Below are 27,292 nucleotides of genomic sequence, written 5' to 3' on the forward strand. Positions count from 1 at the left end.
AAATAGTTCCCTGCTCATCTTTTGTTGAGTCAATCAAATATCAGTTGAGAACCATGAGAACAAGAGTAGATAAACGCATAGAAACAGAGAGGTGAGGAAGTCCCCTGGCCCGTGACCATAGTCGGAAGGGCACATATACCTGGTTATTCACATACAGTATCCAAAGGCAGATCAAATATGCAAAAGATACATCTCAGAAACTGACGTTGAAGTTGGTTATTTATTTATGAAAAAGTCTACAGTGTGGTTTGCATCTTCAAGGAGGTTCAGTGTTGAGATAGGTGCTGTCAGCTCTGAGCGATTAAGTCACCATAAGCAGATGCCAGTAATCATGCAAACTAATAGAAAGTATAAACCAAGTTTTTATTTTTTTAAAAAAACCTCAGCATTAAGGATGAACTCGACCTTCTTTGAAGCCAATCATTTTCTTACTAAAAAACGACAAATCGGCAGTCAAAGAACACAGGCACTTTCCTCTTCACACAGAGAAGCTGTGTGTTTAACAGAACTTGGACATACCCGTTCTCTCATTAGCCAGTGAACAAAACCAAGTCACTTTGGTAAATTCTATCAAGAAAAAATATCTTTCCTCCAAAGCACACCAATAAATATTTATATTAAAACCCACAAACAGTTATTTTCATTTAGTCAGATACAACAGAAGAAAACTTCATTTTTACATTAATTTCTGTAGATAAGAAAAGTGTGATTTATGTGCATATTCCAACCCCAGTCTGGCTTTGTCTTCAGATTTTGAGCAACAATGTTATGGGGGCTGTTCTGCCAACTGCATCATGATGTGTCACTGAGGGGAATTTCAGGCACTTAAGCATCACAGCCCACGAGCAGCAGACTCCCCACCACACTTTCCAGAGTCCAGGACGCAGCATTTGTTTCCTGCACCTCAACATAGGATTGGCACGGCACCGGCAGAGTCCAGGACGCAACATTTGTTTCCTGCACCTCAACATAGGATTGGCACGGCACCGGCACCGGTGTGAATCGTGGCCCAGAGCTTGACTGTGCAGTCACTGCAAGGGCTCCTTTAGGGAGAAGGAACACAGGCTACGTCCTGAACTGTTACCTGAGGAAACAAGATTTTCAACTCCGCTACTAAGAAACAAAATCTCCACATCAAGCAAGGTTCTAACACAAACTGAACTTTAACACTCGCAACACGTCCCCCTGTGGGCTCAGTGAAGTAAACTTCTTGTCTATTAAAAGAGATGACAGATAGTGGGGGCTGGTAGTTAGATGACAGACTGAGGACAGACTATAGATGGCAGGTGACAGAAATGCTGAAGGACACCCCCTTACATGGAACATCACAGAAGTGGTCACTGAACACCTTGAGGACACTGGGTTTTCACAAGAGAGGAACGCACAGTGTAACTGGAGGGTTTTGTTTTTAGCCGGAAAAGCTCTGGCACCTTCTCTTTGAAACCACTGTGACCTAAGGGAGACGTGCCGAAGTGCCCAACATGGGGGTCACTTGTCAGGGAGACAAAAAGCAAGTCTGGAAACAGAAGAGAGATGCCTCACTGGTGCCCCCAACCTGCTGTAACACAGCTTCTCAGGGTCCAATGGCAATCACAATCTCACATGGAAAAACAAAACCCTGGGTAAGAAAAGAGGCACTTCTAGCATTTTACATACAGTTTTAACTCTACAACGAGCAAGTTAATATTTTCCAAACAAAATCAAGTGTCAGCTTCCTAAAACTAATTCATGCTTTATAGCATTCTTTAATCTGCAATCAAAAATGAAGACAAATTTTACAAGAAAATAAAAATCAGTATTTGAAAGTTCAGGAGAAGTAAAAACAAAAACTCAAAATAACTACTGTCACCATCTAACACAGACACTGGAGATGGGAGATGCGTCTGCAGACAGTGCATTTCATGCTGAATCAAATACAGCCTTTGCTTTTCCAGTGTTTAATCTGCTTAAATGTTTTAAAATTTAATAGAAGAGTTTAATTTGCCAGGCTAAACACAATTTAACATAACCTTTGGAAGATTCATTTCACACCTGGATTGCAAGTTTCTGGCAACAGAAGAGAAGTGCACGGCTGCCACATTCTTGTGTCACAGACACAGGTGTGCTACATGCAGAGAGGGGACAAAGAGCGATGACGGGGACACAGGAAGACAGCATCAGACCACATGCCTCCAGTTTCAGCAACACGTGGACAACAGGAAGAGAACATTTCTAAGGTAAGGCAATCGATGTGCAGGCCCTGCATGTCCACCGGGAAGTCACAGGATGCGGTTTCCCAAATCACCACACGAAGAGGAAAGTCCAAATGCGAGACTCTGCTCTTTCTATCCGGGAAAGACCAAACAACTTGATACACGAATAAAAAATATCATGATCCAGCAAACTCAGAATCTGAATGAAATGACACAGAGGTGCAAAATTAGGCAAATTTTGGTTTGGAAACACTTGGGAGCTGTGTCGTCTCCGCGGACACGTCACTCCAACTCTTCCCAGTTATCCGTCAGGTGACCTTTGCTCTGCCGGCGAATGCTGACCAGCTTCCCGGCTGACTTGAGGCTCCAGCGGGAGCTGCTCCCCGCGCCGGCCAGGCTGGTGTACTTGGTGGAGCCCTTGGCATCCTCCTCCCAGCCTGGCCGGGATGGACGGTCACTCGGGGGGTCCCCTGAGTCGGCGGTTACATCTTCAAGAACAAGTTTTGGAGGCTCCCAACCTTCAATCTCATCTGGTTTCTTAGACTGTACGTTCTGTTTTAAAACCAAATTGTCCCAAAATCCAGACTTCTTCTCTGTCTTCAACTCTTCTTTCACTCGTAAGTTAGTTCTATAGGAGACAAAATAGTTACGTGTTGGTGATCCAATCACCTTAGGGCCTCAAGTTGTATAAATAAAAGGTTTTTCTTTTGAAAATTGTTTAAAAAGCTCACATAAATTTATATGTAAAATGTGAAATATTACTATTATAGGAAAAATAGTCACTACGTCATTAATGAACCTTTGACCACCACATTTAAGGTGGTCACCCTCAGAGGACACAGAAGAGAGTCTTCTCAAGGCCACTCTGGCAGACTGAGCCCATCTTCCAGCAAATGTGACAATGACCCAGGCCCAGAGTAAGCAATCGGTTCACAGAACACTGTAAATCAACTATTCCAATAAAAATTACATTGAAATGGAGATTGTTCCATTTCCTAAGTTGGTTTCTCGCACAGGCTTATTCACAGAATAACGTCACAGCCACTCAGAGTGCAGGGCACCCTGTCCCGTGAAGGAAAGGCATTCCATGGTGGGGCAGGTCCTCGCACACACGCATAGCCCTCTGGCCACCAGGAGCACCTCCAGGGCAGTGTTAGAAACACCTGCGTCCAGGCCTGACCCCCCAGACCCTGACAGCCAAGGGGACCCACTACCAGGTCTTCAGAGCAAAGGGCACATGAGGCCCCCACCACAGGGTCAGAGGAAGATGCCGGCTGCCGCTGGTGGGTGCATTGCTGCCGAGGGACCTGTCCTGGGGGGAGGGCAGCTCCGCCCATCAGGGTCACCAGCTGTTGGCAGTGCCATCAGGTCATCACTGAGTGTGTTTTCATTTTTTAAACTTTCAAAATATTTATAATAAACTGGAAGCACTGCCAGCTTAAATATATTGTCTAATTTTTTTTACAGTTTAATAATCAATCTCTGCATTTTTTTTTCTTTTACAGCCGCACCTATGGCACACGGATGTTCCCAGGCTAGAGACTGAACACCGAGCTGGATCTGTGGCAACACCAGATCCTTAACCCAAGGTGGCACAGTGGGAACTCCAATCAGTGCGTTTTAACTTTTTTTTTCTTGGTTTTCTGAAACTACTACATGGCTTAAGCATGGCTGCCAACTGTTTCAGGGCTCAGAGTTAGAACTTGAACTCTAAGTTCAAGAGCTGGTCTGAGCTCCACTTTTCCATAATCTTTCAATGTGCAAACAGTTACCCTCATGACCTCCCTCCCACTCAAAGTACATTTCACTTTTGTCTCTGAAACATCAACATCAGATGACTCATTTCTGTTTCCTCTAGGGGGGAGGAGACGCCCGCCACCCTGATGCAGGACTCACCCTCTGGACTTGGGGGACTTGCATCTTTCCAGCAGATGCTGTTCATCATCCTTGTTAAACAGAGAAGTCACTTCTTTCCAACCCCGGAAACTCGCCCCCTGCACCTGGAACAGAAGATGGCACGCGATACAGCAAAAGAACAGGCCTGCTTTGCCCAGTGACCGTGGAGCCGAAATCTCAGGGATAGCTGGGGCGACTCCCTCCCCTCGCTGCCTGTGGTCATAGTGGGTCTCCGAGTGGCCCAGGGTAGTCACTCCCCACTTAGCAATGGCGGATCAGTCGTCCCAGTTCTGCCAAAGCAGGTTCGGGTGATGATGCTTTGGAGAGCAGTGGGGGCAAGAGGTGGGCCTGTGCTAACTTCCAGAGACTTTGAGAGGAAACCAGGCATTTTGTCGATTCTATGACAGATGGATTTTATACAAATTTTTCATTTCTGAATCAGGATGTGTCTTAGAATTACTGCGGGGCATCTCAGGTTCAGAGAAAGTCATAAGAAGGGAGAGAAGAGAAGAGACAACAGGTTCCGGAACCTGTGTCAAATGCTCTTCTCGCCACTCTGACACCCCGGGAGCCCGGGGCCACACCAACTCCCTTCTCTTCTCCTTGGGGGAGCACAGCCCCCACCCTGGGAAGCCCTGGCTTTAAGATGCTTTGAAATGGCAAAAATGCAGTAGAATTGAGAAGAAGAGGCCACGGCACCAGAGTGAGACATCACAGGACAGAAACAGGCCAGTAGTCCAACAGGGCGAGAGGGGCCTGGAACATGAGCAGGGCACTGGGCACCACCTTGGTCTGGCCAGGCTTGCCAACCCCGCTCTGGGCAGGGGCCTGCAATATGCCAGCTCCAGGGGTCAGAGGTCACAAGGAGGGCAGCATCCACTGCCTTGCGCTGCACAGGAACACAAGTGACCAGCGATACTGGGTGTGGATGGGGCCCAGTACCTCACACCTGCAGCAGAGGCCCCGCTCCATCCAGCAATCCTAGGTGACCTGACCTCGGCCTGAACCCACTAAAGAGGATGCCATGCCATCACAGGCCAGCAAAGCCAGGAGTGAAGCTAGGCCTAATTCCATTCTCACTCAGGAGCTGTCACACTGGCCCTTCTGGTACACACTGCAGGGCACAGCCCCTCTGCACCTGGTCACCTGACTCCCCAAACCCCAGCCTGCTGTCTTTCACCCTCCTGCTGCAGCATCAGCATTGCCTCTGGATGCCCGCACCCTACACTCCTCCATGGTGCCCACAGGGCAATGCCCAAAGGCTCCATTTTTGGAATTATCATGAAAATGTCTATGAGGGGAATTACTGAAACTGAAATCATTACCCCATATCTCCGCTTCCTGATGATAAAAAAAAGTCTCTAGTTAATGAGCTTCAAACAAATGTCCCAAGAAGAGGAAAATTAACACATACAAGCAAAATGAATCGAGAGAGAAAGTTCTGAGAAATGGAGCATGCAGTGAAGGTGCCTGTGGGAAGGGAGTAGAAGAGTTCAGATCCAGAAATTCAAGTGTAAGGTCATGATGCTGGGGGGAGGCAGGGAGGGAGTTTAGCTGAGAAAATAATACAAAGGATGGACCAGACCAGCCGGAGGGGCAGGAAGCCTGGGGTGCAGTCTTCACAGCCCTGGAGTCGATGGCAAATCTAAAGCTGAGTCACCCTCGTGTGAGAGTGAGAAACTGAAGCTACTTAATCAGGACAACCTTATTCTGTGCAGAAAACAAGTCAAAGCATATAGTGTCAAAAGACATCAAAACACACACAAAAAAATGAGAGCAGGATAAAAAGCAAGGAACAAAGCATTTACAATACGACCAGAAAACTATTAACAAGGTCTCCTGCCTATCAGTAATTAAATATAAATGGACTAAATTCTCCAATAAAAAGACACAGAATGCTTCTTACAAGAGACCCACTTTAGCCATAAAAACACACAGAGGAGTTCCCATCGTGGCACAGTGGTTAACGAATCCGACTAGGAACCATGAAGTTGCGGGTTCGGTCCCTGCCCTTGCTCAGTGGGTTAACGATCCGGTGTTGCCGTGAGCTGTGGTGTAGGTTGCAGACACGGCTCGGATCCCGTGTTGCTGTGGCTCTGGCGTAGGCCAGTGGCTACAGTTCCGATTCAACCCCTAGCCTGGGAACCTCCATATGCCGCGGGAGCGGCCCAAGAAATAGCAACAACAACAACAAAAAAAGAAAAAAAAAAAAACAAACCAGAGACTAAGAGTGAATGGATGGAAAAAGATACTTCAAGCAAATGGTAACCAAAAAAATTGGAACAGCTACACTTGTATAAGACAAAATAGACTTTATAAATGGTTACAAGAGACAAAGAGGTCATTATATAATGATAAAGGGGTCTAACGATCAAGAAAATACAATTATTAACATTTATGCACCCAACACTGGAGCACATAAATATACAGAGCAAAAACAGGACTAAAAAGAGAATTAAATGGCAATAAAAATAATAGGTGGGGAATTTAATACCCTACTACAAAAGTGGATATAGATCATCTAGACAGAGAATCAGTAAGGAACCAGTGAATTTGAACAACACTATGGATGAAATGAACCTAGGAGACACATGCAGAACATTCTATACAATGACAGCAGAACACACATTCTTCTCAAGTACACATAGAATGTTTTCTAAGATAGACCATATGTTAAGCCACAAAACAAGTCCAAGCAAATCCAAGCAGACTGAAAGCAGGCTAGGTGTCTTCTCTGACCACAACATGTACCATCAGTAAGAAGAGGAAAACTGGAAACTGAATACATGGAAACTAAAAACACTCTCCTGAACAACCCACAGATCAAAGAGATATTAAAGGGGAAATATAACTGTATCTTGAGACAAAAAATTGAAACAAAACATACCAAAACTTACAGGATGCAAAAAAAAAAAGTTCTAAGAGAGAATTTCACACACAAACAAGAAAGATCCAAACAACATAACCTTCCCCTATGCCTCAAGGAACTAGAAAAACAAAGTGCAATTAAAGAAAATGATAGAGAATAAATAGAGAAAAAGAAAATGATAGAAAAGGTTTACAAAATTAAGAGTTGGTTCTTTGAAAACATAAAGCTGACAAATCTTTAGCTAGACTCACACAGGAAAACAGAGATCAACAAATTTATAAATGAAAGGAGACATCACAATTGATACTAAATAAAGACAAGGATTATAAGACACTACTAGGAAATTACAACTGATATCACAGAAAAACAATCATGAAGTTCCTGTTGTGGCTCAACAGTAATGAACCGACTGTTATCCATGAGGATGGGGATCCAATCCCTGGCCTCACTCAGTGGGTTAAGGATCCAATGTTGCTGCACCCGCATGTTCATTGCAGCACTATTCACAATAGCCAAGACATGGAAACAACCCAAATGTCTATCGACAGAGGACTGGATTCGGAAGATGTGGCATATATACACAATGGAATACTACTCAGCCATAAAAAAGAATGACATAATGCCATTTGCAGCAACATGGATGGAACTAGAGAATCTCATACTGAGTGAAATGAGCCAGAAAGACAAATACCATATGATATCACTTATAACTGGAATCTAATATCCAGCACAAATGAACATCTCCTCAGAAAAGAAAATCATGGACTTGGAGAAAAGACTTGTGGCTGCCTGATGGGAGGGGGAGGGAGTGGGAGGGATCGGGAGTTTGGGCTTATCAGACACAACTTAGAATAGATATACAAGGAGATCCTGATGAACAGCATTGAGAACTTTGTTTAGATACTCATGTTGCAACAGAACAAAGGGTGGGGGAAAAAATGTAATTGTAATGTATACATGTAAGGATAACCTGACCCCCTTGCTGTACAGTGGGAAAATAAAAAAATTAAAAAAAAAAAAAAAAAAAAGGATCCAATGTTGCTGTGAGCTGCAGTGTAGATTGCAGACATGGCTCAGATCTGGCATTGCTGTGGCTGTGGTATAGGCTGGCAGCTGTGGCTCTGATTTGACCCCTAGCCTGGGAACTTCTGTATACCGTGGGTACAGCCCTAAAACAACAACAACAACAACAACAACAACAAAACAAAAAGCAAAAAACAAACCCAACCGTAAGAAACTACTATGAGCAGTTACATGCCAACAAACTGGACAACCAAGAAGAAATGGAAAGATTCTCAGAAACATACAACCTACTTAGACTGAACAGAAAGAAAACAGAAAATCTGAACAGACTATTTACTAGTAAGGAAAATGAATCAGTAACAGGACCAGACAGCTTCACTGATGGATTTTACCAAACATTTAAAGAATTAACACTAATCCTTCTCAAACTCCTCCAGAAAACTGGAGAGGAAGGAACACTTCCAAACACATTTAACAAGGCCAGAATTACCATGACACCAAAGCCATGAATAGCACAAGAAAATTATAAGCCATGGATAGTACAAGAAAATTATAAGCCAGTATCTCTGATGAACATAGGAGGCAAACATTCTCAGTAAAAGAGCAGCAAACCAAATTGAGCAGCATGTTAAAAGCATCATTCATGATTAAGTGAGATTTTTGCTGGGATACAAGGATGGCTGAAACACACAAATCAAATAAATGGGATACATCACATTAACAGAATGAAAGAAAAAACATATGATCATCTCAGCAGATGCAGAAAAAGCACTTGACAAAATTCAACATTCATTCATGAAAAAAACTCAACTAATTATGCACAGAAGAAACATACCCCAATCTAATAAAGGCCATATATAAATAATCCACAGCTAACATCATACTCAATGAAAGGTTGAAAACTTTTCCTTTAAGAACAGGAACAGGACAAAGATGCCCTCTCTCACCACTCCTATTCAACATAATACTGGAAGCCCTGGGCAGAGCAGTCAGGCCAGAAAAAGAAACAGAGGGCACCAGAGTTGTTTCTATTTGCAGAATCCATGATTTTCTATACAGGAAGTCCTAATGACTACACCAAAAACAAAACAAAACCACCAAAAAGCAAAAACCTGTTAAAACTAATCAATAAATTCAGTAAAGTTACAGATTACAAAATTAATATTTGAAAATTGGCACCATTTCTACACACTAATTTTTTGAAAAAGAAATAAAACAACACTATAATAGCATTTAAAACATCAAACACTTAGGAGTAAATTTAAGCAAAGATGACCTCCATACTGAAAACTGTAAGACAGTGATGAGAGAAACTGAAAAAAGATGCAAATAATTAGAAAGGTACCTTGTGCTCATGGGATGGAAGAATTAATATTGTTAACATGTCCGGGCATCCCCTTGTGGCACAGCAGGTTAAGGATCTGGCATTGTCACTACTGTGGCATAGGTTTGATCTCTGGCCCAGGAACTTCCACATGCCACAGACGTGCCCCCCACTAAAAAAATTGTTCATACTACCCAAAGCCATCCATTGAGTCCATGCAATCCCTATTGAGATTCCAAAGGCATTGTCTAAAGAAGTAGAAAAAAATCCCAGTATTTGTATGGAACCACAAAAGACCCTGAATGCCAAAACAATCCTGACAAAGAAGAACAAAAAGACATCACACACATTGACTTCAAGTTATACTATAAAGCTATAGTCATCAAAATGGTATGGTACTGACATAAAAACAGACAACTAATACTTGACAAGGGAGCCAAGAATATCAACGGAGAAAAGACATTCTCTTCAACAAATCGTCATGGGAAAACTGCACAGCCACATACATGCAAAGAATGAAATTTGATCCCTATCTTACACCACTCATAAAAATTAACCTGAAAAGGATTAAAGACTTGAGTGTAAGACTGGAAACCATAAAACTCCTAGAAGAAAACGTAAGAATAAAGATTCTTGACCTAAGTTTTGGCAGTGAGTTTTTTGGAACTCACAACTAAAGCACAAACAACAAAATAAAAAATAAACAAATAGAACTACACCAAACAAAAAAGCTTCTGCACAGAAAAGAAACCATCAACAAAGTGAAAAGGCAACCTATGGAATGAGAAAAAAAGTGTAAACCATATTATCTGACAATATTCAAAAAACACAGAGAACTCATACAACTCAATAACAACAAAAAAGCAAATCTGACTAAAAAATAGGAAGAGGATCTGACTACACAATTTCCAAAGAAAACATACACATGGAGATGGGATTAAGATGGCAGAATAAAAGGACTGGAGCTCAACTTCTCTCCTAAAAACAACAAAATTAACAACTAAAGACTGAGCACTCTTCACCCAAATGGACCGGAAACCTAAAAAAAATACCCTACTCCAGAAGACAATGAGGAGGACACATCCAGAGGTAGGAGGGGCGATTATGTGATATAAACAACCCCATACCTCCCGGGTGGGAAGCCCCACAGACTGGAAACTAACTGATTCACAGAGACTCACCTACAGGAGTGAGAGTTCTTCTCCCCACATCAAACTCCCACATGTGGGGATCTGGCACTGGGAGAAAGAGCCCCTGGAGCATCTGGCATTGAAGGCCAGTGGGGCTTGTGCACAGGAGCTCCACAGGACTGGGGGAAACGGAGACCCCATTCTTAAAAGGCACACACAGATTTTCACGTGCACTGGGTCCCAGGGCAAAGCAAAGTCTCCATAGACTGGGTCAAACCTGACTGCAGTTCTTGGAGGACCTCTAGGGAAAACAGGGGTGAAAGCGGCTTGTTGTGAGAGAAGGACATTGGAAGCAAACTCTCGGGGATTATTCAACATCATGCCTTTCTCTGGAGGTGGCCATTTTGGGGAAATCTGGCCCCACCCACAAGCGCTGAGAAGCCCCAGGCCAAACAAGAATCCAGGTGGAATCACAGCACCGCCCCTCAGTGAACAGGCTGCCTAAAGAGCCCCCAGGCATACAGCAGCCTCTAATCCCATCCAGAGACTAAGCCCCACCCACCAGAGGGATAAGAATCAGCTCTACCTACCACTGGGCAGGCACCAGTCCCTCTCATCAGGAAGTCTACAACAAGCCCCCATACCAATTTCAGCCACAAGAGGGGCAGACACCAGAAGTAAGAGAGGCTACAACTCTATTATCTGTAAAAAGGCCACCACACCAAAAACCTATAAAAATGAAGAGACAGAGAACTATAGCTCAGATGAGGGAGAAAGAAAAACCCCAGAAAATCAGCTAAGCAATGAGGAGATTCTCAGCCTCCAGGAAAAAGACTTTAGACTGTTGATGCTGAAGATGATGCAAGAACATTGGAAATAAACGGGAGGCAAAGATGGATAACTTACAGGAAACACTGAGCAAAGAGATACAAGATATAGAACTGAAACAAGAAGAGATGCAAATACAATAACTGAAATAAAAAATTCGCTAGAAGCAGCTAACAGCAGAATACAGGAGGCAGAAGAACGAATAAGTGAGGTGGAGGACAGATTAGTGGAAATTACAGAAAAGAGACAAAAGATGGAAAACAAATGATGGATTAAAGACCTAGATATAAGACCAGACACTATCAAACTCTTAGAGGAAAACATAGGCCAAACACTCTCTGACATCAACGACAGCAACATCTTCTCAGATCCACCTCTTAGAGTAATGACAGTAAAACCAAAAATAAACAAATGGGACTTAATTAAACTTAAAAGTTTCTGCACAGCAAAGGAAACCTTTAATAAAACAAAAAGACCACCCACGGAAGGGGAGAAAATCTTTGCAAATGAATCAACTGACAAGGGATTCATCGCCAACATTTATAAACACCTTCTTCAGCTTCATACCAAAGAAACAAACAACCCCATCCAAAAATGGGCAGAAGATCTAAACAGACAATTCTCCAAAGAAGACATACAGATGGCCAAAAAACACAGGAAAAGATGTTCAACATCTCTCATTAGTAGAGAAATGCAAATCAAAACCACTAGGAGGTACCACCTTACACCAGCCAGCATGGCCATCATCAAAAAGTCTACAAACAAGAAGTACTGGAGAGGGTGTGGAGAAAAAGGAACCCAATGACACTGTTGGTGGGATTGTAAATTGGTGCGACCACTGTGGAAAACAGTATGGAGAGTCCTCAGAAAACTAAACATAGAACTCCCATTTGATCCAGCAATCCCACTCCTGGGCATCTATCCAGAGAAAACCATGACTCACAAAGACACATGTACTCTGATGTTCACTGCAACACTATTTTCAATAGCCAAGACATGGAAACAACCTAAATGTCCATCGACAGAGGAGTGGATCAAGAAGAGATGGTACATATACACAATGGAATATTACTCAGCCATTAAAAAGAACGAAATACCAGCATTTTTTGCAACCTAGAAACTATCACGCTAAGTGAAGTCAGCCATACAATGAGAAATCAACATCAAATGCTTTCACTGACATGTGGAATCTGAAAAAAGGACAGACTGAATTTCTTTGCAGAACACATACTGAATCACAGCCTTTGAAAATCTTATGGTCTCTGGAGGAGACAGTTTGGGGGGTAGGGGGATGCACTGGGGTTGTGGGATGGAAAATCTATAAAATTGCATTGTGATGATCATTGTACAACTACAAATGTAATAAATTCATTGAGTAATAAAAAAAATCACTTATGCAGGACAAAAAAACCAAAAAAGAAAAACATACAGACGGCCAAACAGACACATGAAAAGATGCTCGACACCATTAACCATTAGGCAAATGCAAATCAAAACCATAAGGAGACATAACCCCACAGCTGTCAGAATGGCCAGCATCAGACAAGAGATAACAAGTGCTGGAGACGGTGTAGAGAAAAGGGAACCTCTATGCACTGTTGGTGGGAATGCAAATTGGTGCAGCCACTATGGAAAACAGTGTGGAAGTTCCTCAAAAATACTAAAAACTAAAACTACCATATAAGCTAGCAGTTCCACTTCTGGGTATTGATCCAAAGGAAACAAAAATACTAACTAGAAAAGATATATGTGCCTTCAGGTTCACAGCATTTTTACAATAACCCAGACATGGAAACAACTCAAGTGTCCACTGGCAGGTGAAAGGCTAAAATGTGGCACATACATACAATGGAAACATAAAAAAAAAATAAAATTCTGCCTTTTCTGACTACATGGATGGACCTTGAGGGCATTATGGTAAGCGAAAGTCAGAGAAAATAACACAAATGCCATATGATGTCAGTTATCAGTGGAATTTTAAAACTTTTTTAGATTTGTGGTTACCAGAGGAGAGTGGGAGAACTGGAGCAAAGCGGTCAAATGGCAGAAACTTCCAGGTACAAGATAAACAGGGCCTGGATATGCACAACAGGATGACGTGGTCAGCAATGCTCTGATGCATATTTGAGAGTAGATCCTAAAGGTTCTCATCACAAGGAAAAATACATTTTCCTTTTTGTGTATCTATGTGAGATGATGGATGTTAACTAAATTTACTGTTGTCCTCACTTCAAAATATATGTAAGTTGAGTCACCACACTGTACACCTGGAAGTTATTCAGTGCTGTGTCTCAATTACATCTCATAAAACTGGAAAAAAGGAGAATAACTGGACTTGTGAACTCCATCTCTTTGGATCAGGAAACTAGAGCCTTATCTGACCAAGTTAAACAGTCTAAAGTGCCATCCTTCAAACTCAGGCTCACAATTCATAGATCTTAAAATATTGAACAAAATGTCCCAAAGTTAGAGACCAAAATACAGTATCATTTGCATTTACTCTTATTTTCTTCAAATTATAAAGCTCTAGCTTTAAGTGCTTTAATTATTCAAATGCATTAAATGTAGATTTCTCATCTCAAATTCTTCCACCGAAGTGTGGAACCCAAGCTGCGGGAATGCTATGCTGTAAGGCCTAGGGCTACCTGCCCCAGGGCGGCTCTCCATCCAAAAGTTGATCAAAACACAAATTCTACTAGAGCAAGAAAAATTAAGAGCAAAACTCAATGCTAATAAATGAGATACACCATTTAAATGATGGGAGCAAAGGAAATATGCCAAAATATCTCTGAAAATCAGGAACAAATGCAAGGGTCAGTTCTGTGGAGATCACACGGCCCAAGGGTACCAGTCCAGATCCCATGGAACGTGAATGCTTTGGTAAGAGGTACTTACGTTCAAACAGGAGAAGCACGTTAATCTTCCTTGGGTCAGGTATCCCAGCATTTTATCAGGAAAGCACTGCTGTCACCCCACAGTGGTCACCTACACTAGGCAGGAGATATGAGCCACTGTCACTGCAGCCCTGTCCCCTATAGTCACCCACATGATAGTGCATTTTCTTGTGTGGATCAAAGAGGTCAAAGTGCACAGATCCTAACTCCAGAGTTGCCCTGTAGGACCGTCACTCATTAAGGAGGGCTTAAATGTGTCTGGCAGCTTCTTCAGAGTAAAAAGTACTCAGGTTGTACACTGTGCCAGCCTCTCCTTGGCGTCACCACAGCCACCACCCTGCCTGAGGATGATGTCCCTGTAGGGCCTTACTTCCCAGCCCCCAGGAGGAGTGGGCATGCCCTGGGACCCCACAGGGAACAGGCTGGTCTAGGGCCTCCAAGGAAAACTGCAGTGAGCCATGGCCAGGCTAAGGTTTCAATGACAATGTCATAGAAAAGCCTAATTTTCTTTCTAACCATTCTAGATTTTAGAACTCACAATAACCTTCTGTTTACACAGTGAATTTACTGGGAAACTGGTAATCCTAGAGGAAAGTGACTTCATGGACCCAGCCCAGGCTTCCAGTCAAACTGTGAGGCCAAACCCTTGGCTCCGTCAGCTCCTGGCTCCAGGGAGAGTCAGACAGGACTTGACATGGCATGAAGTCATGGCCAACGGCCTTGGAGGAAAGAAGTGCCACCCCTGATCACGAAGACAGTTCCTGTGGTTCCCTCGGCCCAACACGAGGGACACACCAGTCACTCCACTGGAGCATCAAGCTTTGGGGATGACCAGGAGGGCGGAAGGCCGTCTGTACAGACGATACCTGGACAGAAGTGGCTCCCTCGCTGGCGTCCATCTCGCTGACAGGATGGCTCTCGACAATACACCACAGAAACCCCGCAGGTTAAGTAAAGAAACAGTTAATGCTTCACTTGGCTGCTCTGAAGACAGTATTCTGTACACCGATCTGAAAGGATCATCCAGTCAGTGCACTGCCTATCCCTAAGCACTAGGCAGCTTTTTTTTTTTTTTTTTTTGGCTTTTTAGAGCCGCACCTGCGGCATGCAGAGGTTCCCAGGCTAGGGGTGGAACCGCAGCTACAGCTGCTGGCCACAGCCACAGCAACATGAGATCCTTGACCCACTGAGCGAGGTCAGGGATCAAACCTGCGTCCTCATGGATACTAGTCAGATTCGTTTCCTCTGAGCCACGATGGGTACTCTGCCAGGGGGCTTTAACAACAGGTCATCACGCAGGCCCTCCCATTAAAAGTGTGGGGCCAGTGGGTCCTGGGAAGGGAGGAATGGGAAAATCTCAATAATTTCTGTACTAACCTGTGTGGGAAAAGGGATGGATATCCTTGTATGGATGACTGAGTCACTCTGCTGTACACCTGAAACTAGTACAACATTTCAAGTCAACCATTCTCCAATAAATATACTCCAATAAATATAAAAAATAAAAAAGAAAGGCAGAATGCTGTTCCTCATCGAATTGAAGGCTATGGTCAAAATGTATGTTTTCCAGGAGTTCCTGTCATGGCTCAGTGGTTAAGGAATCCAACTAGGAACCACGAGGTTTCGGGTTCGATCCCTGGCCTTGCTCAGTGGGTTAAAAATCCAGCATTGCCATGAGCTGTGGTGTAGGTCACAGATGTGGCTTTGGTCCTGCGTTGCTATGGCTCTGATGTAGGCCCGCAGCAACAGCTCCAATTAGACCCGTAGCCTGGGAACCTCCATATGCCGCAGGTGTGGCCCTAGAAAAGACAAAAAAAAAAAAAGAAAAGAAAAAAAAAGATAAATGTATCTTTCCCCCCAAATTCACATGTTGGAATCCTAAACCCCGATGTGATGGTGCTGGGTAGGGAGGTCTCTGGGAGGTGATGAGGTCCTAAGGGTACATCTCCTGAGAGGGGACTGGTGCCCTTAGAGAAGAGATGAGAGTGCCCCCAACAGCTCCCTCCATGTGCAGACATGGCCCCATCCTGGAAGAGGTCTCACCAGCACTGTGAGAAACAAATTTCTGCTGCTTGAGCCACCTAGTCTGTGGTGTTTCGTTACAGCAGTCTAATCAGACTATTACAAAAATGCTTAAAATCTGTCTTCTGGAGTCCCCAGTGGCTAGCAGTTAAGGGTCTGGCATTATACACTCCTGTGGTATAGGTTCTATCCATGGCCTGGGAACTTCCAAATGCTGTGGGCTGAAAAAAAAAAAAAAAAATTCTCTCCTGTTTGTAAGAAACTGGAACAAGCAAACCCAGTGAAGAAACATAATCCATCACTTTGCCAACCAGAATCCAAAATACAGGGACTTTTTTGCTAGAAATATTTCAGACAGATGAACTTAACCATTCACTCCTCCCATTTCCCATGGCCTCTGAAGCCCCTCTCCAGTCACAGCAATGGGGACATAAAAGCTGACGAAAGCCAGTGTAATCAGATAACCAACATGTCAAGGAGGCTCAGGTTGGAAAAAAAGAAAAGTGATTAATCTCAAAGCCAGACTTCTGCAAACACACAGAATTCATGAAAGGAAGTGAGTCCTGGAAGGAAGAGGCCTCGGCAGGGAGCGCCTGGACACCAGGTCCTGTGTGGGTAGCTTTCCTGCTCCCTCCCCACTACCAACCCTGTCCTGGGGGCAGGGCTGGGGGAGCCTTAGGTCTCCTGGTCTCTACAGCCTGGGGCATCGCAGTTCCCATGCTTACCCTCCTGCCCACCTGCACAGCCAGAGAGGGGTGCCTGTGAGCAGCAGCAGCTGCAGAGCAGAAAGGAGGGCCATGAGTGTTTGGTTTCCTCCCTGGCTTCCTTGTCTGCACACAGTGTGTTCCAGGATGGAAGTGACAGAACAGCCCATAACCCTACCAAATGTTTAGATGCAATTCTCTACTCCCACAGCTGGATGATCATTAACCAATAGCAATCATGTAATTATTACCAATTGTAAAATTTTAGATATTTGCAATCATACTACTAAAAACAGTAGTAAGAACCTAACTTTTCCTAAGAGTCAAAACAGAAGAATTCCAAATTGCAGAAAGATGCTAAAATAAACACATGTAAAACCCAGTCCAAAGGTAGCTGGTGTTTATACATCACAGCCATATTCTAACCTACTACTGCAAATGAACTTAAAAGGTAGATGTGTAAACCTAAAAGCCAGAAAAAACAAAAACAAAAACAACAGATAAAGAAAAAAACCCACGTCTTAACTCAATCCCTCATTCCTTTTGAAATGATCAAAGGTATTTAAATACACTGAATGGCACCAATCCTAAACACTAATTTTAAACAGTTTCAGAACTGATGGAAATGGGGGTCCGTCCCCAGAGCAGAGCTAACTCCCACAAAGGGCAAGTGAACATCTGTGGCTGGAGCTGCCAGCAGCAGTGTGGTGCCCCCAACCCGGCTCCCTCCTTCCAACCGGCCCCCACTCAAGGGACAGAGACTCCCACAACCACCAAGTTGCTGCAAAGGCTGCTGGCCTCTTGGCTAAGCTGGCCCCCTAGTGCCCCCACCCAGCCCACCTTTTCCCTCCACATCCTCTCTGCACGCTGGGAGAATGCTGCCAACAGCAAAAGTAACACAAGGCTTGCATCTTGTGCCCCAACCAAGAGCATCACCCTCTCCACTCATTTCTGTATGAAACACTGCCTGTTGGAAGGGGGAGGAGGTCGAGCACATGACTTAGACCAAGTAATGAGCAAATCAAGTAACAGACAATGGGAGGGCAGCCACACTGACCTCTTACAGCCCAATCCCTGCCCCTGCCCGCCACGCGATCACTCTCAAATGGAGTTTTAAAAATTAAGGCAAGTATCAACTTCCACCTGTAAAGCCTGAGAAGACTGGGAGGCTCCCCAGGGAAACTACTGAAAAGTGTGAACAAACAGAACCACAACCATCCAGAGCCTCTGGGTGAAATACTCCTGAGTGAAGAGTAAATAAAAGATACCTACTCCAGAACATCTACAGATATTTGAAAACTGAGCAATTAAGAAAATGTACAAAGGGCAAGTGAGCATCTGTGGCTGGAGCTGCCAGCAGCAGTGTGGTGCCCCCAACCCGGCTCCCTCCTTCCAACCGGCCCCCACTCAAGGGACAGAGACTCAACTGGTGATCTGGCCCAGGCTGCTGCCCACCCCTCACCAAGTGCTCAGCTCCTAGAGTGGGGACCACTCAGAGAGGCTGGAGCCTGGCCCAGAGGCTGCCAGTAAAGACTGCCAGGAGGAAGGCCTTGGGACAGAGTCTGCAGGACTGAGGCTGCCTAGTTGGAGGTTGCGGCACAGAGGCTGCAAAGATGGAGGCTGATGGCTATGAGCGCAGGACAGGAAGCACAGGAGCACCTGGGGCCAAAGGCACCAACTGCATGGGCAACAGAGCACAGAGGAATTAAAACTAAGGGCTCTTGGGCACAGGGAGGCTGTGAAAGGCAACAAGGAGAGGACTGAGGCTGGGCTGGGCTGAGCAGGAGCCTGCAGGAGAGAGCTGGGAAAGAGAAGCCACGAGGCGCCCTGGAGGCCGTAGCAATGATCCAACAGGGCCCTCAGAAGTGCTTCCATCAAGGAGCCAGTTAAAGCCATTTATCCCCCTGAGGATTACTGAAAATGACAGAGCAACCAGCTGGCAGCCAGGGTAAGTTAAGAGCTGGGTACTGACAGGGAAAGAGGATGGGGGGGCCGGCCCTGCCCACTGTCATCCCAGGTGATGTGGGCACACCCCAGACTGCACCCTGATGAGGTGGGGGCATGGAACCAGCCCCACTAAATAATCTAGCCAGATACTAAACAAAGCAATAAATAAATGAATGAAAACATAAGTAAAAGGAATGGTGGGATGTGTACCCAGAGTTGCTGCAATACAGAACAATCCTAAAATGTGTATGGAAACACAGAAGACCTCAAATAGCCAAACAATCTTGAGAAAAAGAGCAAAGCTGCCAGTAAATGCTCCCTGATTTCAAACTATATTATAAAGCCACAGTAGTGAAATAGTGTGTTACTGGCATAAAAACAGACACAAAAATCAATGGAACAGAATAGAGAAGCCAGAAATAAATCCATGCATGTATGATCAGTTAATTTACAACCAAGAAGCCAAGAATACAGAATAGGGAAAGAACAGTCTCTTCAATAAGTGGTGCTGGGAAAACTGGTCATTCACATGCAAAAGAATAAAACTGGACCACTACCTTACAGCACAAACAAGAACTGACTAAAAACAGATTACAGACTTGAGTGTAAGACAGGAAACTATAAAACTAGAAGATGGAGTTCCCTCAGTGGGTTAAGGATCCAACGTTACCACTGCAGCGGCTCGGGTGCTGCTGTGGCACTGGTTCAGCCCCTAGCCCACCGACTTCCACCTGCCCCAGGCAAGGCCAAAAACAAATATCAAACCAAAAACTCCCAGAAGAAAACATAGCTAGGCAGCACCTTGACATCAGTCTTTGTGATGATGTTTTGGATTCACCACCAAAAGCAAAGACAACAAAAGCAAAAAGCAACGAGTAGGACTATACCAAAGTTTCTGTACAGGAAAGGAAAACATCAAAAAAATGAAAAGGCAAATACAGAATGGGTGTAAATATTTGCAAATCTTGCATCTAGTAAAAGGCTAATATCCAAAATACATAAAGGACTCATAAAATTCAATACAAGAAAAATCTGATTTAAAAAATGGGCAGAGGATCTGAACAGACATTTTTCCAAAGACATACAGTTGGCCAATAGGTATGTGAAAAGATGTTCAACATTACTAATTATCAGGGAAATACAAATTAAAACCACAGAAGTATATCACCTCATACCTGTGAGAATGGCTATTATTAAAAAGACAAAAATTAAAAACAGAACTACCAAATGATCCAGCAATTCTACTTCTGCATACTGATCCAAAGGATAACACTAACTGGAAAAGATATATATATATATATACCCCATGTTCACTGCAGCACTATTCACAACAGTCAAGGCATGGAAACAACCTAATGTGCACAGACAGATGCATGGCTAAAGAAGATATGGTCTCTACACAAATATTATTCAGCCATAAAAAGTGAAATCTAGACATTGGCAACATGGATGGACCTTGAGGACATTATGCTCAGTGATTTCAGTTACATGGGCAATCAAAAACAAAACAAAACAAACAAGAACCCAGCTCACAGGGAGAAGAGTGGCAGATGCCAGAGGCAGAGGGGGGATGGGGGCAGTGGGTGGAAGAGGTCTAAAGGTACAAACTTATAAAATGTCCATTTTCTAATGAAAAAGTTTGAAGCAGCCAAAAAGGGGGGGAAGTATGACCCAAAGACCCCCCAAAAAGTGGGCAACAAACTGACTGTGAGAGCAAACCAGATGTTCAACAGAAAAACACTACAAAACAGTCATTATAAACAGGTGCACAGGACTGAAGGAAGCACCACTGAGAAAGTAAAGGAAGGCAGAGCAGCACCAAGCAGAAGATGGGAGCAGAGGCAGAAATGACCAAACAGAACCAAGTGCAAATTCTAAAGCTGAAAAGTACAGTAAGTGAAATTATAAAAATTCACTGCAGGGGCTCAACAGGAGGTCTTAATTTGGAGAATTAAGAATTACTGAACTTGGGGAGTTCCCACTATGGCTCACTGGGTTAAAAACCTGACAGTGTCCATGAGGATGCAGTTCGATCCTTGGCCTTGCTCAGTGGGTTAAGGATCAGTGTTATCACAAGCTGTGGTGTAGGTCACAGATGTGGCTTGGATCCCACATTGCTGTGGCTGTGGTGCAGGCCAGCAGCTGCAGCTCTAATTCAACCCCTAAAGAACTTCCATGTGCCGCAGATATAGTCATGAAAAGAAAAAAAAAATTATTGAACTTGAAGCCAAAAACCAGAGAGGAAAAAAGATGAAGAAAAATGAAGAACCTCAGAAAAATGTGTGATAACATCAAGCACAACAGCATTGCAAGATGAAGTACCAGAAATTAGCCAAAAAAAAAAAAAAAAAATCAAATAAATAATAGAACATTTCCCCAAATAATTGAAAAACAAAAATCCATATATCCAGGAAGCTCAACACACTCTGAAGAAAGAGGCAGAGGAGTTCCCATCTTGGCTCAGCAGTTAGCGAACCTGACTAGCATCCATGAGGATGTGGGTTTGAGCCCTGGCCTTGTTCAGTATATCAAGGATCCAGCGTTGCTGTGAGCTGTGGTATATGTCGCAGACACGGCTCGGATCCCACGTTGCTGTGGCGAGGTGTAGGCTGGCAGCTATAGCTTCAACTGGACCCCTAGCCTGGGAACCTCCATATGCTGTGGGTTCGGCCCTAAAAAGACAAAAATAAATAAATAAATAAATCTCTCTCACACACAAAAAAAGAAAGAGGCACAGAGACCCACAAACACAAAGATCACAATGAACAGTGTTTTGTTTCACCCCCAACTGGGTCACACCAACTGGTTTACCGTAATCCAATCCTGCCGGTAACCACCAGGACTTACTCACAGACTCCACAGAAGGCTCAGCCTGTACAGAAGACACCAGCCCGTACAGAAGACACCAGCCCCACCTCAGGGGCCCAAGGCTGCCTTCAACTTCTGATCAAACAGGTATCAACTCAGAGGTTCCAACAACACCATCAGATCAGTGATTTAAAAAAGAACACCTATAACTCAGGAGAGTGCTGTACCTATGATCACAGGTTTATTATAGTATTAACAACTCAGCAACAGCCAAGTGAAGAGATTAATGGGGGGAGGGCAGAGGAGGGTTGCCTGGGAGGGAATGAGAGCTGCCCTGCCCTGTCCCTGTGTCCCTGTGGATGCAGAGCCAGCTGGTCTCACATACACACTCACCACACATTAATGTGTTCACCAACCTTGAACCTCCACTGAGCTGCCTGTCAAGACTATTTATTGGAACTTCATTATACAGACATGACAACTCATTAAATCACTGGCCATGTGACAGAACTCAATCTCTAGCCCTCTCCATTCCTGAGGGTGATGTGGCTGAAAATCCCAAACCTCTAATCCTATGCCTGGCCTTGCTGGTGTCCAACCCCCACCCTGAGGCTACAGAGGGGCCACCATGAGTCATGTCCTGAGCATGATAACGACTCCTGACCCTCAGGAAATCCCAGTTTGGAACCTTGTGCTAGGAGTCATGGACAAAGATCAGACACAGTCTTTACTACACACACAAAGACAAGGAGAAAGTCTTGAAAACTACAGAAGAACGACTAGTCACTTCCCCAGGAACCCCAGTAAGATTAGGAACTGACTCAGAAGAAACAATGAAGGCCAGAAGGCAGAGGGGAACATGTTTAAAGCATTCAATGAAAAACTGACAAAAATCCTGTTTCCAACAAAGCTAACTTTTAAAAGTGAAGATGAAATAAGGACTTCTCCAGATAAGCGAATCTGAAAGAATTTGTTGCTAGCAGACCTGTCTTACAAGAAACAATAAAAGAAGCTCTTCAGAATGAGAGCAAGTTAACTCTAAATAGTAATTCAAATCCAGGTGAAAAAACAAAGAGCACTGGTAAAAGAATTATGTAATTATAAAACACAATGTAAATGTACTTTCTTTTACTTCTTAGAACTTTTTAAAAGTGTATACAATAATATGTATATAATGTAATGATGGGCCTATGTAATGCAAGTGTAATTTATCTGCCGATAACAGCATAAAAGAGGTGGGTGGGAGTAAAATTGTATTGGACTAAGAAAATGACTACAGATGGTAAAATAGTAAGGTATTAAAATGTCACATTAAAAATTATACCCCTGGGAGTTACCATTGCCACTCAATGGTTAATGAACCTGACTAGCATCCATGAGGAAGCAGGTTCAATCCCTGGCCTCGCTCAGTGGGTTAAGGATCTGCCATTGCTGTGAGCTGTGGTGTAGCTTGTAGATGCAGCTCAAATCCCAAGTTGCTGTGGCTCTGGCACAGGCCAGCAGCTGTAGCTCTGATTGGACCCCTAGCCTGGGAACCTCCATATGCCATGGGTACGGCCCTTAAAAAAAAAAAAAAAATTATACTCCTCAATATAGTTCCCAATGTGGCTCAGCAGGTTAGGGACCCAAAGTTGTCTCTATAAGGACGGGGGTTCAATCCCTGGCATCAGCCTTGCTCAGTGGGTTAAGGATCCAGCTTGTCACAAACTGTGGTATAGGTTGCAGATGCAGCTCAGATCCAGTGTTCTGTGGCTGTGGTGTAGGCCTGCAGCTACAGTTCCAATTTGACCCCTAGCCCAGGGAACTTGCATATGCTGCAGGTGTAGCCATAAAAAGAAAAAACTAATAAAATAAAATATACCCCTGGAGTTCCCTGTGGCTCAGTGGGCTAAGGACCTGGTGTTGTCACTCTTGTGGCATGGGTTCAATCTCTGGCCCAGGAACTTCTGCATGCCTCAGTCCAAATAAGAATATATACACTTAATGCAAAAGAAAGCAGTAAGGGAGGAATAAAGGAACAAGAAATGAGACATATAGAAAACAAAAAAATAGCGGATGTAAATTCAACTCCAGCAATAATACTATTAAATATGAATGAAATGGGAGAAAACAGTTTCAAACAATGTGACTGAGAAGGGCTTAATCTCTAAAATATACAAGCAACTTATACAACTCAACAGCAAAAAAGCCAACAACCCAGTTGAAAAATGGGCAAAAGGCCTGAATAGACATTTCTCCAAACAAGATATAGGGATGGCCAACGAGCACATGAAAAAATGCTCAACATCACTGATTATTAGAGAAATGCAGTTCAAAACTACAATGAGGTATCACTTTACACCAGTCAGAATGGCCATCATTAATAAGTCCACAAATAACAAAGGCTAGAGAGGGTGTGGAGAAAAGGGAACCCTCCTACACTGTTGGTAGGAAGGTAAGCTGGTACAACCACTATGGAGAATAGTATGGAGGTACTTTAGAAAACTATACATAGAACTACCATATGACCCAGCAACCCACTCCTGGGCATATATCCAGACAAAACTTTCCTTGAAAAAGACACATGTACTCACATGTTCACTGAAGCACTATTCACAATAGCCAAGACATGGAAAACCTAAATGTCCAAAGAGAGATGAATGGAATAAGAAGAAGTGGTATATATACACAATGAAATACTACTCAACAAAATAATGCCATTTTCAGCAACATGGATGGAACTAGAGATTCTCATACTGAGTGAAGTATGTCAGAAAGACAAATACCATACGATATCACTTATATCTGGAATCTAATAGATGGCACAGGTGAACCTTTCCACAGAAAAGAAACTCATGGACATGGAGTACAGACTTGCAGTTGCCAAGGGGGAGGGAGTGGGATGGACTGGGAATTTGGAGTTAATAGATGCAAACTATTGCCTTTGGAATGGATAAGCAATGAGCTCCTGCTGTATAGCACTGGGAACTATGTCTAGTCACTTACGATGGAGCATGATAATGTGAGAAAAAAGAATGAATATATATGTATGTGTGACTGGGTCACCTTGCTGTACCGTAGGAAATTGACAGAACACTGTAAACCAGCTATAATGGAAAAAATAAAAATCATTAAAAAAATGTGAATGGATTGAACAATCCAATCAAAGGCAAAGATTGTCATACTGGATTTTTTTTTTCTTTTTTCTTTTTAGGGCTGTACCTGCAGCATATGGAAGCTCCCAGGCTAGGAGTCAAATTGGAGCTGCAGCTGAAGGTCTACCCCACAACCACAACAACACTGGATCCTTAACCCACTGAGCAAGGGCAGGGATCAAATCTGCATCCTCGCAGATACTATGTCAAGTTCTTAACCCATTTAACCACAACAGGAACTCCCATACCAGAATTTTTTTTTTTTTTTTGTACTTTCAGGGCTGTACCCGCAGTATATGGAAGTTCGCAGGCTAGGGGTCCGACTGGAACTGAAACCGCCAGCCTATACCACAGCCACAGCCACAGCCACAGTCATGCAGGATCCGAGCCACATCTGGGACCCACACCACAGCTCACGGCAACACTGGATCATTAACCCACTGAGCAAGGCAAGGGCTTGAACCTGCATCATCATGCATGCTAGTCGTGTTTGTTAACTGCTAAGCCATGATGGGAATACCCCCATACCAGAGTTTTAAAAGTGATCCAACTAAACGTTGCCTACAGGAGACATATTGTAGATTCAAAGGTAAAAACAGATTGAAGGTAAAGGAAAAAGATGTGTCACACAAACAGCAACTACAAAAAAAGCTGGAGTGGCCATATCAGTAATTAAAATCAACATTAAGTATTTTAAAGTTACCAAAGGTAATTATTTTATAATGATGTATAGCTTACCAAGAGGAAGATATAACAATTAAAAACATATAGGCACATGGAGTTCCCGTCGTGGCTCAGTGGTTAACAAATCCGACTAGGAACCATGAGGTTGCAGGTTCTATCCCTGGCCTTGCTCAGCAGGTTAAGGATCCGGCGTTGCCGTGAGCTGTGGTGTAGGTTGCAGACGCGGCTCGGATCCCGCGTTGCTGTGGCTATGGTGTAGGCTGGCAGCTACAACTCCAATTCGACCCCTAGCCTGGGAACCTCCATATGCCGCAGGAGTGGCCCAAGAAATGGCAGAAAGACAAAAACAAAACAAAACAAAACATATAGGCACATAACAACAATATAACAAGGAGTTCCTGTCATAGCTTGGCGGAAATGAATATGATTAGGATCCATGAGGACACAGGTTGGATCCCTGGCCTCACTCAGTGGTTTAAGGATCTGGCATTGCTGTGGCTATGGTGTAGGACAGTGGCTACAGCTCCAATTCGACCTCTAGCCTGGGAGCCTCCATATGCCACGAGGGTGGCCCTAAAAAGACAAAACAACAACAACGACAAGATACAAGAAGCCAAAATATAGACAAATAAAAAGAGAACCAGCAAGTCCACCAATAAGAGACCTCAGTATGCCACTATCAATAACGATTAAAACTAGACAGAAGACACGAAAAACACTACAAACTAGCTTATCTAATAGCTATCAATAAAATACTCCCTCCAACAGGAGAATACATATCTTTCTGAGGTGCACATGGAACACAGACCATATGCTAGATCATAAAACAAACCTCAGTACATTTAATAGGATAAAATTACTCACAGTAGCCTCTGACATCAGAGGAATGAAATAAAAAATTAAGAGTTTCCAGGTTGCTCAGCAGATTAAGGACCTGCCGTTGTCACTGCTGTGGCTTGGGGCACTGCTGTGGCGCAAATTCAGCTCCTGGCCTAGGAACTTCTGCATACCCTGGGTGCAGCAAAAAAAAAAAAAAAAAAAAAAAGCAGCAGCAGCAGCAGGAAAACCTCACAACTACATGGAATTAAAATTAAACAACACATGCTTAAATAACCAGTGAGTCAAACAAGAACTCAAAAGGGAAATCAGAAGCAATTTGAAATGAATTAAAGTGAAGACACAACATTCAGTTTCAAGTATAACTGACATACACTTTAGCTATAATAAAACTGTCATGGTATGCTCTAAGTATGGTAGCAATAAGTTTAAAGAGTTTGTTTTGCTTTGTTAAGCTATTTTAAAAAAATCAATGATTTTTTTAAAAGAGCACTTCCTCCATCTGATAATGAAAAAGTCACTGCTAACATCAAACTTTTTTGTAAAATATTGTAAACTTTTCCTGTAAGATCAGGAATGACACAAGGGTGCCTATCTCACCACTCCTATTCAACACAGTTTTGAGGTGCTAGCAATGCAATTAAACAAGAAAAGGAAAGGAAAAAAACATCCAGATTGGAAAGGAAAAAGTACAGTATTTCTATCTGCAGATGACACATTTTACATAGAAAATCCTAAGGAATACCCTAAAAACCTATTAAAATAAACCATTCAAGGAGACAGGATACATGATCTTATGCAAAAAGCAGGTGTGCTTCTATACTTCAGAAATGGGCAATTAAAAAAAAATAAATAAGGGAGTTCCTGTCATGGCTCAGCGGTAATGAACCAGACTAGTATCCATGGGGACTTGGGTTTGATTCCTGGCCTCGGGTTAAGGATCTGGCGTGGCCTTGAGCTACAGTGTAGGTTACAGAGGCAGCTCAGACCTGGTGTTGCT

At 43.4% G+C, this 27,292-nt stretch overlaps 1 protein-coding gene across 7 annotated transcripts in view; it reads right to left on the reverse strand.

The window, feature by feature from the left end:
- Window positions 1–201: 201 nt before the first annotated feature.
- TDRP (testis development related protein) overlaps window positions 202–27,292 on the reverse strand; it is a 64,554-nt gene continuing 37,463 nt past the window's right edge. For 4 of the 7 annotated variants that reach the window (XM_047772221.1, XM_047772218.1, XM_047772219.1 and 1 more), the window contains exons 3-4: window positions 4,089–4,192; window positions 202–2,820 (exon numbers count right to left, since the gene is read on the reverse strand). In XM_047772221.1, coding sequence (XP_047628177.1) covers window positions 2,475–2,820; window positions 4,089–4,192 — 450 coding nt within the window. In that variant the 3' untranslated portion in view covers window positions 202–2,474. Of the gene's footprint in view, window positions 2,821–4,088; window positions 4,193–14,157; window positions 14,253–15,022; window positions 15,159–27,292 lie in introns of those variants that run through there. The other 3 variants (XM_047772222.1, XM_047772223.1, XM_047772224.1) reach the window with 3 other exon arrangements.

This window comes from Phacochoerus africanus, chromosome 3, assembly GCF_016906955.1.
Source record: "Phacochoerus africanus isolate WHEZ1 chromosome 3, ROS_Pafr_v1, whole genome shotgun sequence".
Taxonomy (NCBI): Eukaryota; Metazoa; Chordata; class Mammalia; order Artiodactyla; family Suidae; genus Phacochoerus; species Phacochoerus africanus.